Source organism: Macaca mulatta, chromosome 6 (genome assembly GCF_049350105.2).
Source record: "Macaca mulatta isolate MMU2019108-1 chromosome 6, T2T-MMU8v2.0, whole genome shotgun sequence".
Classification (NCBI taxonomy): domain Eukaryota; kingdom Metazoa; phylum Chordata; class Mammalia; order Primates; family Cercopithecidae; genus Macaca; species Macaca mulatta.
The window spans coordinates 28,232,948-28,248,869 of record NC_133411.1 but is presented as its reverse complement, the minus strand read 5'-3'; the positions used below and the strand labels follow the sequence as shown (position 1 = coordinate 28,248,869).

Genomic DNA, 15,922 nt, shown 5'->3' with positions numbered 1-15,922 from the left:
ATACAGATGAGAGGCACCCAAATGTGTAGCTCAGTGTTTTTTCCACTATAAAATGCTCAGTGAAATTTTTTTTGCCCAACCCATAGTTGGCTGTTCCATATTCCATTAGGGCACACTTCTTATTTATTTACACTAGCTCAGCCAAGAGGTGTTCTAATTTTGAAACCTCAACATTGATTGTACAAAATCTCAAAAGTATTTCTTTGTATATCTGTCTTTGCAAATACTATTAAAGGAAAAGCAAGCAATTTAAGTAAAATAGTTAAGTTGTAGTAATGGTATCCATAGCTTCAAAATCATTTTCTTTCTGATAGTACATGACAAATTGATTTATTATTTTAAAAATATATTAATAATGTTAATATATAGGAGTGATTGCGCTAAGCATTGGTGTTTTAAAAAATGCATCTTCTATGTACTCATCCTTTGAAGAATTATTTTCTAGTGGATGTAACGGATTGCTCATCAATTAATAATAAAATGGGCTGTGCCTTTCAACAATATCAAAAGAGGATAGGTATTGCAGGGATTGAATTTTTCTTTAAGCTGGCCAGGTATAAGACAATAATGCTTTAAGATGCCTTGAAAACCATTGGGCTTACTGGGTGTCTTTCACTCTTAACTAAATAAGTTACCTAAGACAAAACCATAAAAAATAAGGCATTGGCCTAATTTTCTTTAAATGGCATTTATTTTGTTTTGTTGCTTTGTTTTTGTGATGTATTTAAAGCACAAATACATGGATTTAAGATATCGTCTAATAACAAGAAAATTGCCTTAGGCTTAATTAATTAATGTATTTATGTTGCTTTCAGTTGATTCAGACTGTCAGTGTCATGGATAAGGATGACCCTCCCCGAGGTCACAAATTCTATTTTGAACCAGTGCCAGAATTTACTCTCAATCCGAATTTCACCATTGTAGATAATAAAGGTATAAGAAAATTTCTAAAACTAAAAATCATGAAACTTTAAGATACATAGTTAAAAACACATATGAAAGTTTTTGGTTTTTTACATGTTTTTCTCCACCAGATAACACAGCAGGAATCATGACTCGAAAAGATGGCTACAGTCGCAACAAAATGAGCACCTACTTATTGCCAATTTTAATCTTTGACAACGATTATCCGATTCAAAGCAGCACTGGCACACTCACTATTCGGGTGTGTGCCTGCGATAATCAAGGAAACATGCAATCCTGCACGGCAGAAGCCTTGATCCTTTCAGCCGGCCTGAGCACGGGAGCTCTCGTTGCGATTCTCCTCTGTGTCCTCATACTGCTTAGTAAGCTCTGTCCCTCTGAATGATCCTTTAATTCACAAAAATCTCTCCCTCACGGTCCGAGGATGGTGCACTGAATAACACTTTTCTCTACAGATAAAGATAGAACATTTTCACTTTTTATTAAAATGGTTCTTTCAATTAGGAAAAAGTAAGAGTTTTTGTGTGTGGGGATAGTCCCAGCTTTCCAGAGACCAAAAATAAAGATCTAACAAATGCTATACACATGTGTATTTAAAAAATATATTTTATATCATTTGGTATTATATCTTTGACTTTGTTCACTGTTCTAAGGGCATTTGATTTCATTGATTTCATCTTTCCATCAACTGTATAAGGTAAATACTTTTCTTCTAGAGAAAGGCTACATAATTTACTCAAAGTCACTCATTTAGAAAAGGCTTTAGCTAGCATTCAAACACAGATTACTATAGACTTCTCCTTTCTATTATTCCCAAATTAAAGACTACGTTGCCCTTACAAATAACAGTTACTAACATATTCTGAGTTATCTATCTCAGATGTCTGACATGCAAATGCATTAAAGTTGTCACAGTTAGACATTTTCCCCTATATAGCTTGTTATACATTGGTGTGACATATTAAATTAAGAAGTTAAAGTTCTGTTTTAAAAATATCACTATATCACTGTGGTCATACCTAGCCCTGCAATATTTTCTAAATAAAGTCATGTTCCAACAGCTAATGTTTTATTTGAACATGCACTAACAGGACAACGATTTAATTCAATTAAACAGTTGTTCCACTGGAAAACATTCCAAAAAAAAATTGTTTCTATCAAATATTCAGCCCAAATGCTTATGCTTAGGGCAGGGGAGCTAGCCAAATTTATGTTCTAATGCTCATATGTGCTGGCTCCTTTTCTCTGCAAATCCTTTCAAGCTATCTGGATGAAATCCCTTTGGCCAGATATCCTTGCAGGACTTCAGTAGGGGATTGATGAAAGTGGGGAAAAAACATTTGTCTCAGTTAAGATGATCCAACTATTTAGAAAAACATTTTCTCAGTGTGGTTTAGAACAAATACACTGCTACCACCGCCATCAGCAATTTCAATCCCCACCTACTGCTAGAGGGTTCAACTCCTTTGTAAAATATTTTTGTATCCCTATGGAGATGAAAATTTGGCTTAGCCTTTTAGCTAAGTGCTACTGATTTCACGTTGTTTTATTCACTCAGGAAGTTCCACTTTCCTAATTTAGAACCACATGAAAATACGTTATTGTTAGATCATTTGAAAAATTTCTGTATTAATATAATGTACATACACACACAAAGATAGTCATGCACACATAGGGAACCGAAAGCATCCCCCCAAGTAAGTTTAGATATTTGAACATTCTCAAACTAAATTTGATACTATTTTTTTCTAAGCAGAAATCCTAGAAAGTTTCTTCTTATATTCTGCAAAGTCAGCCACCTTTGTTCCTTGAGCAATATGGAAAGCACTAATTTCTTATTTTTCACTTTCCCAGTTCATTGCCTAAATGTGGAGTAATTTTCTATTATTGTAGTTAAAATTGCTTCTAATTCAGAAATTTATATTTTCAAAGTTACTAAAGCACTTTATTGTTATTGTGAGTCTTTATGGTAATGGCTGGACATAGTTACTGCATTTCTATAGTTAAGAGAGTTTGCTTTTTATAAGATAGTGACATAACACTGACAATAATATTTTAAATATACTTTCATACATTTTGAAGAAATCTAACTCTTAGCTTATATCTGTTTTATAAGGCAAGATGGAAGATTAAAATCTAGGGCTGGGATTTTAAACTTTTTGGTTGTAGGGACACTTTTGGCAGCCTGATGAAGCGAATGGACCTAGCCAGAATGACGATTTAAATTTATTAGAGTAAAACATGTAAGACAAAAAGGAAATACACTTACACAAATGAAATAAAAAACACGAAGAAAACTGTGCTTGCTTATCAAATCATGCATGCCATGTTCTGGAGCAAGTCTAACTATGGTTTGATTTATCTGTCAAACTGTGATGCAATATAAAATATCTGTCACACATATTGCCACTATCACCATAGTTTATGCCAATAATCCTATTGAAAAGAAATGCTAAATTTGAGTTACAGATGGATGGAAATAATGAGGTACTTTTTTTTTTATTTCTTATCCTATTCTTTCTGAATTCTGTTCACATGTTCCAGATTAATAACCTCAATCTAAGAAATGATCTGATAATATTAATATTGTAGAAAAGGAAAGCTCAGAACAGATTCTACGGACCATTTGTGGGAATTAGTAAGTTTTTATTAGTTAAGGAAACCTTAATACTTAATAATTGACTACACAATTGTTATTTTATTGATTAAAAAGTAGATAACTTATAAATTTATTTAACCTTAAATTTAGAAAGAAATCTCTTTTTCTAGTGTGTGGCTGAAATTTGATAGATGTCAGATCCATGTTGGACTTAATTAAGCGTATGTCCATCTTTTAAAAGGAGAGTATAGAGGTCTCATCTTTACTGCAGTTTTCTTTTTTTAATATCTCTAAGGTGATCCTGAATATAGCTCAGCTCCCAAAGCCAATTCTGTGAAGTCTAACTACTGATACTTCTTTATCTTTCGTAATTATATTTAATTATCTTTAATTATCTTTCATAAAATCTTACTTTTACGACATTAAAGATAATCTTTAATTATCTTTTGTAAAATCTTACTTTCAGTTAGGAAGAGCTGAGAAAAGTTTGCTGGTCAATATGAAAATAACATTGGACAGGGCTTTAGTATAGTTATAGGGGCCTTACGGGCCATGTTGAAGTGTAGTCTCAACGACAGTGAGTATGCTTTGTTTAATCTCGATGTAACAATTGAGAAAAGGAATAATAGCCAACATTTTCTTATTTTCTGTGAAGCATAAATAATACCGACACACAGTTAAGTTCCCTAAAGTAAAGGAAACCTAGTTTGTGTTTTTCCCTGGTAATGCTGAAGTGTGTTTTGATGATATTTTCTTGATTTTATTCTCACATTTCTTATATGTAACATTATGGGTTTGTCCAATTTTTAATGGAAAATTTGTATTTTGAAATCGTGTTTGCTTCTTTTTAAATGAATGTTATTAATTGCAGCATGCATTTATTAGAAACAAGGTTCATCTTCCAGTACACATAATTTGAATTCCAGTATTATAATGAGAAATAAGAAAATATATTATACAAAGAGAAGTTCACAGTTAACTTTGTAACAGGCATGTAAACAATAAAAATAATACAGTAAGTAGAGGGAATACAATTAACATTTCATTCCAAAAGTTTAAATCAGACCTTGTATGTCAAGGAAGTCCTCATTAACAAGATACAGTCTGAGGTGTTTTGTAAGATAAGTTAAAGATGAGTTTGAATTTCATGTTGTAACTTTCAGAGTTATAGTTCAGCTTTCTAAGCCCACTACAAAATTAGACCAGTAAAGGAATTTAGTTAAACCTATGAGATTTGGGAAGTGATAAAATCAGTGACACATACATATTCATGACATATTCATGTGTGTGCATATGTACACGCATCATATAGGAATATAATGCATATACAAATATATATATCTATATATGAGTAATGTTTTGCATATATTCCCTTGAATCATTAAGAAATGATACTTGTGCCAAAGTGAAAGGAATGATCAATATCATGAGTAGAGTTTTAGCGTTTTTGTATTTGAAACAAGTGCACATTTGGAAAGACTGCTGATGTGTCAGGCAATTGCAGTGGGATAAATATAATAAGTGTACTTGAATAAAGCTTTTTCAATGCCAGAAGTTCATAGGAGAGTACGTCTTGACAGTAAATTAATGGCATGGTAATATCTGCTCCTTTATCAATATAGTGCATCCAGTCATTGCCTTGAGAAACTGTATTTCTACAGGGTAGTTAATTATTTTTATTCGATTAATCTTAATATCTCCTGTACCAAACAAATGTCACACTCAGAAGTGTACTCTATTTTATCCAGGCTCATGAAATCTCACTATTTTCCCATTTCTTATTAATAGTTTTAGTCGTGCTGTTTGCTGCATTGAAGAGGCAAAGGAAAAAGGAACCTCTGATAATTTCAAAAGACGATGTCCGGGACAACATCGTCACCTATAACGACGAAGGCGGTGGGGAAGAAGATACCCAGGCTTTTGACATTGGCACATTAAGAAATCCAGAGGCAAGAGAAGACAGTAAACTTAGACGGGATGTAATGCCCGAAACTATTTTTCAGATAAGGAGGACTGTGCCTCTATGGGAAAATATTGATGTACAAGATTTTATCCATCGAAGACTAAAAGAAAACGACGCAGACCCAAGCGCACCTCCATATGATTCACTGGCAACGTATGCCTATGAAGGGAATGATTCCATAGCAGATTCGCTCAGCTCTTTAGAATCCCTCACAGCTGATTGTAACCAAGATTATGATTACCTCAGTGACTGGGGGCCTCGTTTTAAAAAACTTGCCGATATGTACGGGGGTGATGATAGTGACCGAGACTAAGAGGATTGTTTGACTTGATCAATATTAGTGGAAGTACTGTCTATGTTATTAGATTGAGTGGCCTGCATTCTCTTCCCGGGAGGAAATTTTTCAAAAATTGAAATTACAAACAATACGTAGGTGTTGTCTTAGTAGGGATTTGCTTAATCAGTAAGTTTTCGTGAATGAATACGAATGATATAGATTTTTTAAAAAATAATAACCAGTTCACCCTCTTTGCCTAACAATCTCGGAAGGAAATATATCGCATCAATAATCAATAAAAATACTTAAAAGGCTTTTTGTGCCTTTTCTTAGGTATAATAATTTATAAATGTTTTCTTAACTGACTTTCAGTCACCTTTACTATTAAACTAAACATTGTGCAACCGCTTTGTAAATTAATATGGAAAAGATATATCCCTAATGACATAGGAATGACTACTACTGCCATATTTATTTAGTTGAAGAATGTCTTTGTGTTAATTCATTCATATTTTTATAAATGTATATTTATATTTTTGTATTTTTATGAAATAAACTAGTATTTATAAAATACATTTCATTTTATTTAATTCCTAGAGGCAGATCTGATCTCATTTATAACAAAAATGTTTTACACCTTTAAATGTAAAACATGGTTCACTCAGGGAATAAGCAGTTCAGAAACTACTGCATGGATTTGGACCTACAATGTAGTGAAACTATAAAATAACTTTGGTACCAATTGTTATTTTTCCGTTTCATCACTTAAATATTGACTAATGTTTATAGAACCACTGATGTCTAACCATCAATAGAGTATGAGACACATTTGGAATATAAAATATTATATATATATAGTTGTGGATAATAAACTTTAAGTGTTTTTTTTTTGCAAGTCTTTACTTTACTATGGGATCAACCAGTGGATTATATTTGAGAGTAAATGAAGTATGTGTCAGTAATGTTATGTAGACATAGAAAAAATCGAAATCAATCTTCTCTCAGTAGTATAGTTTTCAAAATGAGAAATCATAGTTCTGATTTTTTTTTTTTTTCTTCATGATGAGGCAATTCATGGGATATATGCTCAGGTGTGCGTAACATGTTTAAAATGTGTATTGAAGAGTAGAGAGTTTGTTTTTAAATTTATTATTTTATTGAGGAAATTCCAAGTCATTATAGTTGAGAAAGTTTTGAAAAAGCTAAGGAAAAGTAGAGAAAAGAGACTTAAAAGAATGTGATGGTTTCCTAATTATTGCGATTGTTCAGAAAATAGAATATAGGCACCTCAAACCATGGGAAAGAAGAAGAGATGGGAATCGTAAGCAATCATCATCTGCGAATATTTGAAAGACTGCCGTGTATAATCTGGCCCTGATATGGCTCACAGTATAAAATTTCAACCAAGATATGGGAACTTCACAGAGAGATTGCATGTTATCTATTTTCTGTGCCAAGAATTAACCTTTTATTCCTCTTCAATTATTCATAGTTTAGGCAGCAAATGTCATGCTTATGGTGATTCCTAGGTGGAATTCATATAGGACAAATTTAACTTTGTCTAGTCTGTTACCAAGAGGTTTTAAGGAGCAAATACCAAATTATAAACATGTACTTATTTGTTGCTATATCACTATGTTGTAAAGTTTTTGTAGACCAAGACTAACTCAAGAACTTTATCTTCGATATGTAGCACACATTAAATATTTATTAAGATTTAATTCAACGCTAAGAAAAAGACGTACTGGACTATTGAGAATTACTTGATATATTTCTCAGGACACAATCACCCAGAAAACAGAAAGATTTTTAGTTTTAGTTTTGATTAGATAATTTTAGTTTTACCTTAGAAAGGAATTAGTTTCCTCATTGCCAAAGCTCATCCATCATAGATAGACAAATACCTAATAGGATATATAGAGTGACTTGAGGTAATTAAAAAATAAGTTAGACATTGAGCAAGGCGTCTTATAATCACTTTGTTCTATAATCACTACAAGGTTAAATAACAATAAGTAAATCAATTCTAAGAAGACCTATACTGACTGTCCATGTAGTGGTTGTTTAAAAAACGAAGACATTATGTGGCGGGAGAGTTGAATAAATTGGTAGTTACATAGCTTGCCTGGGCTTACCATGCTTGAAATACTAAGAGCACTTCAACAAACGAACTTACCTACAAGGTGTAGATCTGTGATTGACATGAGAGAGTAATATTGTCATTAGATAGAATAAAACATTAAATATTTTAACTTGCAAAATATTATTTGGCTGTCTCTTTTTGAGAACTAATGAAGTTAGTTTCAAAGTTCTCCCTTTCCTTGATCTGTGAAATGACTGACCTATGGTAGTCTTTGTAAGAAGCACAGAGCTAGAAGAATTAATATTAACTGGTATGTGATTGTTTTTATATACCTGACTTAAATGCTATGAATCAGAGGATCTGATTGAATCAAGGAAATTAACAGATCTGTGTAACACTAATACTTCCTATCCTTTTCCAATAATCTATGCAATGTCCATAGTAGGTAAAATGCATTCAGGAGCCAGATGGACCAGATTTTATTATTTCCTTACTAGCAAACTAAATGAATCATTGAAATTCTTCAGGAAAACACACATCACAACATTCACCCTATTGAATTTGGAATTTATTTTACTAGATGCACATAATATCCTCAGTAAGATTTGATTCTATTACATTATTCTCATGAACTATGGGGTTGTTAAATGTTGAAGATAATTTATTCTTAATGTGTACTTGCCAAACTAAATTAATTAGCTCTGATTATTTCAAACTAAAATAGTATTAAATTAAAATCAATTGAGTAACCATTATCCCAAATATAAACTTAATTTCATTTTTTTATTTAGAAAGTTCAATAATTTTCAGAATATGTCTACATTTATATCTGAATTTCTTTCAGTATGAATAACCTATCTACACTATTTGCATGTTAATACACAGTCTGGATATTATTCCATTCAATTTTGCTCTCAAGCACATTGAATCGATTTCAATGACTTAAATACCAAACTTAGCAAAGAAAATAAAATAGTATTAACAATAAAAGCAAGCAAACAAACAGGAACAAAAAAGTAATAATATCTTACCTTAGTAGTGGTGGATATTGATCATTCCTGTCACTTTGGCACAAGTATCATAATTAGCCTCCGGAATTCTTTATTCTGTTGGTTGTACTTTAACTTTATCCAATCTTCTTTATTGGTTCTTTCTCTTCTTTTCTAGCTCTCTATTTTAGAGTTGTCCAGGCTTTTTTCTTTTCTGGTTAAATTCAAGTCTCTGGTATTCTTACTAATTTTCCATGTTACTATACCTGTCTATATCTATATCTGTATCTAAGATATAGATTGAAATTTTCTGATTTTATACCTCCCACTTTCACCTCTATGTAATAATCCAAACTATCCTAAATTTCTACTTGAATAAACATATCAAAAGTAACATGTCCAAATTTTAATTACTAATTTTCACTCCTATCTTTTCTCAGCTTGCCCCATCTCAGTTAATGTCAGCTCTATCCTTCTAATTGTCCATGCCATAAACCAAGCAGTCAATCTTCATTCATTTCAATCTGTTATCTTCCATATCTAATACTGTAGAAAATCCTATGAATGATACCTTCAAAATTTAACTGCTATACAATGATCTTTCATCATATCACCTGCTACAATGCTGGTCTAATAACCATACTTGGATTATTGCAGTGTTCTTCTAAGTGTTTCTTCTCACTAGCTTCTGCTCCTGCCATCTATTTTCAACCCAATACAGAGCAGATATGTTTTTTTTTTTAACTAGATAAGTTTGGACATCTCACTTCTCTTTTCAGAACTTACCAATTGTTCACTTGCAGTGAGAGACAGTCCTCACAGTGGCCTCTAAGGACCGGTCAGATCAGATTCCCATTATTTCTCTGATAAATTATTCTCATTTCTTTCATTCATTTTAATTCGATTATCCTGGTCTCCTTGTTTTACCTCAAAACTGGCTAGCACTTTTTTTTTTCCATTCGATTGACTTTCTCTGGAATAATCTTTCCTTGGATATCCACAAAGTTAACTTCATAACTACGTTCAAGACCACTTTTTAATGTGACTTTCTTAGTGAGAACTACATTGGTCAGTCTAATTAAAATCACAATCCTCTCCCATTCTGTAGGTTGCCTGTTCACTCTGATGGTAGTTTCTTTTGCTGTGCAGAAGCTCTTTAATTTAATGAGATCCCATTTGTCAATTTTGGCTTTTGCTGCCGTTGCTTTTGGTGTTTTAGACATGAAGTCTTTGCCCATGCCTATGTCCTGAATGGTACTACCTAGGTTTTCCTCTAGGATTTTTATGGTATTAGGTCTAACATTTAAGTCTCTAATCCATCTTGAATTAATTTTCGTATAAGGAGTAAGGAAAGGATCCAGTTTCAGCTTTCTACTTATGGCTAGCCAATTTTCCCAGCACCATTTATTAAATAGGGAATCCTTTCCCCATTTCTTGTTTCTCTCAGGTTTGTCAAAGATCAGATGGCTGTAGATGTGTGGTATTATTTCTGAGGACTCTGTTCTGTTCCATTGGTCTATATCTCTGTTTTGGTACCAGTACCATGCTGTTTTGGTTACTGTAGCCTTGTAGTATAGTTTGAAGTCAGGTAGCATGATGCCTCCAGCTTTGTTCTTTTGACTTAGGATTGTCTTGGAGATGCGGGCTCTTTTTTGGTTCCATATGAACTTTAAAGCAGTTTTTTCCAATTCTGTGAAGAAACTCATTGGGAGCTTGATGGGGATGGCATTGAATCTATAAATTACCTTGGGCAGTATGGCCATTTTCACGATATTGATTCTTCCTATCCATGAGCATGGTATGTTCTTCCATTTGTTTGTGTCCTCTTTTATTTCACTGAGCAGTGGTTTGTAGTTCTACTCATCTGACAAAGGGCTAATATCCAGAACCTACAAAGAACTCAAACAAATTTACAAGAAAAAAACAAACAACCCCATCAAAAAGTGGGCAAAGGATATGAACAGACATTTCTCAAAAGAAGACATTCATACAGCCAACAGACACATGAAAAAATGTTCATCATCACTGGCCATCAGAGAAATGCAAATCAAAACCACAATGAGATACCATCTCACACCAGTTAGAATGGCGATCATTAAAAAGTCAGGAAACAACAGGTGCTGGAGAGGATGTGGAGAAATAGGAACACTTTTACACTGTTGGTGGGATTGTAAACTAGTTGAACCATTATGGAAAACAGTATGGCGATTCCTCAAGGATCTAGAACTAGATGTACCATATGACCCAGCCATCCCATTACTGGGTATATACCCAAAGGATTATAAATTATGCTGCTATAAAGACACATGCACATGTATGTTTATTGCAGCACTATTCACAATAGCAAAGACTTGGAATCAACCCAAATGTCCATCAGTGACAGATTGGATTAAGAAAATATGGCACATATACACCATGGAATACTATGCAGCCATCAAAAAGGATGAGTTTGCGTCCTTTGTAGGGACATGGATGCAGCTGGAAACCATCATTCTTAGCAAACTATCACAAGAACAGAAAACCAAACACCGCATGTTCTCACTCATAGGTGGGAACTGAACAATGAGATCACTTGGACTCAGGAAGGGGAACATCACACACAGGGGCCTATCATGGGGAGGGGGGAGGGGGGAGGGATTGCATTGGGAGTTATACCTGATGTAAATGATGAGTTGATGGGTGCAGCACACCACCATGGCACAAGTATACATATGTAACAAACCTGCACGTTATGCACATGTACCCTACAACTTAAAGTATAATAATAATAAATAAATTAAAAAAATAAATAAATAAAATAAAAAAATAAAATCAAAGCTGATAAAAAAATAAATAAATAAAATCACAATCCTCCACACCCATTTCTCCTTTCTCTATTTTTAAAAATAATTGTTTGCCACAGCACATATTACCAATCAACTTGATATAGAATTTGTTTATCCTTTAATTTTTTGTGTGTCTACTGTTACTAAAATGCTTGATCTCTCTGGACAATAATTTTTATAGATATTATTCATTAAAGTATCTCATGTGCCCAGATTGTTGTTTCATACCTTGTTGGCATGCAGCAAATACTTGCTCAATGTTGAACAAAATGCTCAGTATTTATATATGAGCATTTTAAAAATTTTGTGAAATATTATAAATACATGGGAGATGAAAAAATCAAATGTGTCTGGTCATGGTGGCTCATGCCTATAATCACAGAACTTTGGGAGACTGAGGTGGCAGAATTGCTGAGGTCAGGAGTTCAAGACCAGCCTGGGCAACACAGGGGAAAACCTATTTTACATATTAAAAAAAAATAGCTAGGTGGAGTTGTCCGTGCCTGTAGTCCTAGTTAATTTGAAGGCTGAGTCAGGAGGACCGCTTGAGCCCAGGAGTTCAAGGCTGCAGCGGGCTATAATCACACCACTGCACTCCAGCCTAAGCAACAGAGCAAGACCCTGTCTCAAACATACATACACACACACAGAAACATATGTGAAAAAAGGGAAAATTATACTCAAATTTATAGCAATGTACCTGCCTTCAACACAATATTGAATATACTCTAGATTGTTAAATTGAAATATAGTTTACTAAATTCTGGTTGATCACAATTAAATTATTATTTGAAAAAATCTTTTAAAAAGTTCTGAAAAACTTGAATAATTTTTCAAGTTAAAAAATAAAAACTTGACACAACTAAAGCTGTATTTAATCATCTTGGTTTCTAAAAGATAATGGTAATGGAATTTTACTGCATTTCAGACCATCAATTCTAAATGTCAGAATCAAACACAAGCGCACACAGAGAAGGAATAAAATATGTATATCCTTCTCTTCTGCAGTCATAATTAACTTTACGACAGCCTAGTCACTGGGCAGCTCTTTGCCCACTGTTGTCTTGTACTTGGGTCGTGTGATACGGTTTCTGGCAAGCTGAACAGTTAAGCTCTAAGAAAATGTTGTCTTACTTAAATATGCTTAATTTCTTCCCAAATTTCAATAAAAATATTGGGACTTTTTTTTTTTTTAAGAATAAATACATTTAAATAATTGTTTATAATGCAGGGGAAATATCAGCTACTTCAATCTGTATGGTGAAAATAGCAGCCAGACGCATTGGCTCACGTCTGTAATTCCAGAACTTTGGGAGGCAGAAGCAGGCAGATCACCTGAGGCCAGGAGTTTCAGACCAGCCTGGCTAACATGGTAAAACCTTATTTCCACTAAAAATAAAAAATAAAAAAATAGCCGGGCTTGGTGTCACGCACCTGTAATCCCAGCTACTCGGGAGGATGAGGCAGGAGAATTACTTGAACCCCGGAGGCGGAGGTTGCAGTGAGCCAAGATCACACCATTACACTCCAGTTTTGGTAGTAAGAGCAAAACTCCATCTCAAAAAACAACAACAACAACAACAACAAAAATGACCTTGAACCTCATCTGACTTGTAGTCAGCTTTTTGTTTTGTTTAGTTTTGTTTGTTTTGGAAAGTATATTGTTAGCTCACATTGTGTTAAAAACTGTAACAAGTTACCATACTATTGACCACACTTAAAAATCAAGATATTTTACCTATAAATTAATCTCTCTAGATTTTCTTAAATAATATATCAGGAAGTTAATTTAAGCATTTATTTGTTATATTTATGTTCCACTAAGGTGATTTTATAACTTGCCACTTCATGTCTGTGACAGTTTTCTTTTAGATGTTTTAATATTCTTATTATTTCTGAACAGATAAGTACAAAACTCTTGAGAGTAATAATTTTTCAACGACATATATTATAACTATATTTCACAAATAAGAGGCTTATATTTTTATTATATTTAATTTTAGTGTAACCAAAAATATATATGTTATGATGTATGCTATTCTATGACATTTTTGACTTGGTCTTCTATGTTTCCTTATTACTAATTCTGCCCCAAACTCTATGGCAATTGTCTAAATTTCAGCTTCAGACACAAACAAGTAGGGAATGGATTTTAGATTCTTGAGGAAATCTCTCCTACAGTTTGCTGAACTGCTCTAGTCTGGACAGACCAGTTCCTCACTCTATCTGCACTGAGCCCTCATTCTGGTGTTTTGTTTTACCAACAACTGGGGATGGCCTTGATCTCCCCTGAAGAGCTAGAGTCCTGAGCCCCATATCCCATATCAAGCACATTCTGTTCCTTTTCCTTGCTCCACCTCCTCCCGAGTATAAGATAATTCGGACTACACATCTCCCAAATGATGCTATTGTTTATTTTTTTCTAATATTATAGCTTTGTTGTACTTTAAACTAAAAATATTCCTTGGTAATCAATTGTGATTTTTGCTCTGGCTGTATTGGGCACTTTGGAATTCTGCTAGAAGGAAGGATGTGTCTTAGTTCCTTGGTCATCAGAAATCTCTCTTATGGATATTTACACACTGTTTCATTAAATTTATATTATCTGCCTGCTCCTTGTAGGTATTGAGCATTTAAGTTGGTAACTCCTATTATGTAACATTAGCAACAACTGTTTTAAATGTTATAAATGCTGTTAATAAATACCTCATTTTTTATTTTTGATGATTTTAAGTCTAATACATAATCTTTTTTAGTATTAGCAAATAAGAGATTCATATGTAGAAAATTATAAGAAAAATATATATTAGGTGATTATGTTCTTGAAATGAATATAAGTATTCAGAATTTTTTATTTGTCTTCACATTCATTCAATACTACTTTTCAGTGCATTGTATTCTAGATTCATTTAATGTTTTTCATATATTAGAAATTTATTATGCACATATTCATTTAATAGTCGATTATAACACGATCCAGAACAGCATTTATATGGCAGCAAATGAAACCAGGTCAAGTATACACTTCCTATATATTTACTTGAATTAGGAGTTCTAATTATCAGAGCATGTCACATTTATAACCACTTTATAATTTAACTTCTTAAGAATGCTTCAGTTGTATGACATGGTAGTTTCAAACTTTTTTTCATAGAAAATACATTAGAGCCTTTTTTATTAAATGTAGGATTATTATACTTATAAAAGTAATGATTTTAATCAAAAGTATTCTTGATGCTTCAAATTTTAATTCATTTTCTTCAGGATGCTATGTCAAAAAAAGTCCATGGATAGAGTCTTATGTAAGTGAATAATTAATTGATTTATTAATTTTATAAATTCTTTTTAAATACTGGCATTAAACAAAGCCATGTAAGAAATTTAAAACAGTACAATGCGCACCTTTTATTTTCTTAAGATTTTGTAATTCAATTCAATAAACACAATTAACTAAAATATAAAGTGGTATGTGATAAGGGCTTAAAAATAACAAGGAAATTAACAAAAGGTGTTTTTGGCTTCACATTTTTAGGAGTTTTCATATCACATTATATTGTTTAAAAACTGTTGAATGAAGATTACTATATCCAGTAAAAATCAGTCAAAGGTACTTTTGAATAACATATGTAAGACACTCTCTGGTTGATTAAACTCAGCCACTTTTTCCACTAAAATTTAATGTCACAGTTTGTTAACAAGGAGTCTGACTCCATTTGTTGATGTTTCACTGCTGATAACTTTTAAGCCTCATCCTTCCCTTTTCTCCTTGATCCCCGCTTCTGGACAAGCTGGTAAGAAAGCCCTGGTGTTCCCTCCTTTGATGCAGGCAAGAAATTCAAATCTCATAAGTCCTCCCTACATGAGCAAACTCTCACCAGTCTGTGCAATAAAAACCTAGGCAGGTCTCTTTCCTTCCTCTCTTTAGTCATTTAGGATCCTCCTGAGAGGCCTTCCTGCTCTCCCCAGAGACCTCAATTACATAAATGATCAACCTTTCCATAACCTGTTGGTGTGTGGGGAGCATCATTAGCGTCAATGTCCATACCAAACTGTAAGTGAAGGTCCGTCAGCCTTTGCGAAGTTACTGATGTCTTAAAATGGTCATTTGATTAGGCTAACTGGCACTTAATACACACAGAACTTTGATAAACATTTAAAGATAAATATTTTGCATTGTCTTTTATCCCCATCTTCACAATACTTTAATGATAATATCTTCTAATGATTTTCTTATAAAGAAACGGCTCAAAATTTTATTGTAT

At 33.1% G+C, this 15,922-nt stretch overlaps 1 protein-coding gene across 1 annotated transcript in view; it reads left to right on the top strand.

Moving 5' to 3' along the window:
* The window catches only part of CDH9 (cadherin 9), a 163,664-nt gene extending 157,330 nt beyond the window's left edge, over positions 1–6,334 (top strand). The window contains exons 10-12 of the mRNA XM_015139773.3: positions 816–933; positions 1,035–1,286; positions 5,312–6,334. Coding sequence (XP_014995259.2) covers positions 816–933; positions 1,035–1,286; positions 5,312–5,799 — 858 coding nt within the window. The 3' untranslated portion in view covers positions 5,800–6,334. The remainder of the gene's footprint in view (positions 1–815; positions 934–1,034; positions 1,287–5,311) is intronic.
* Positions 6,335–15,922: the final 9,588 nt, after the last annotated feature.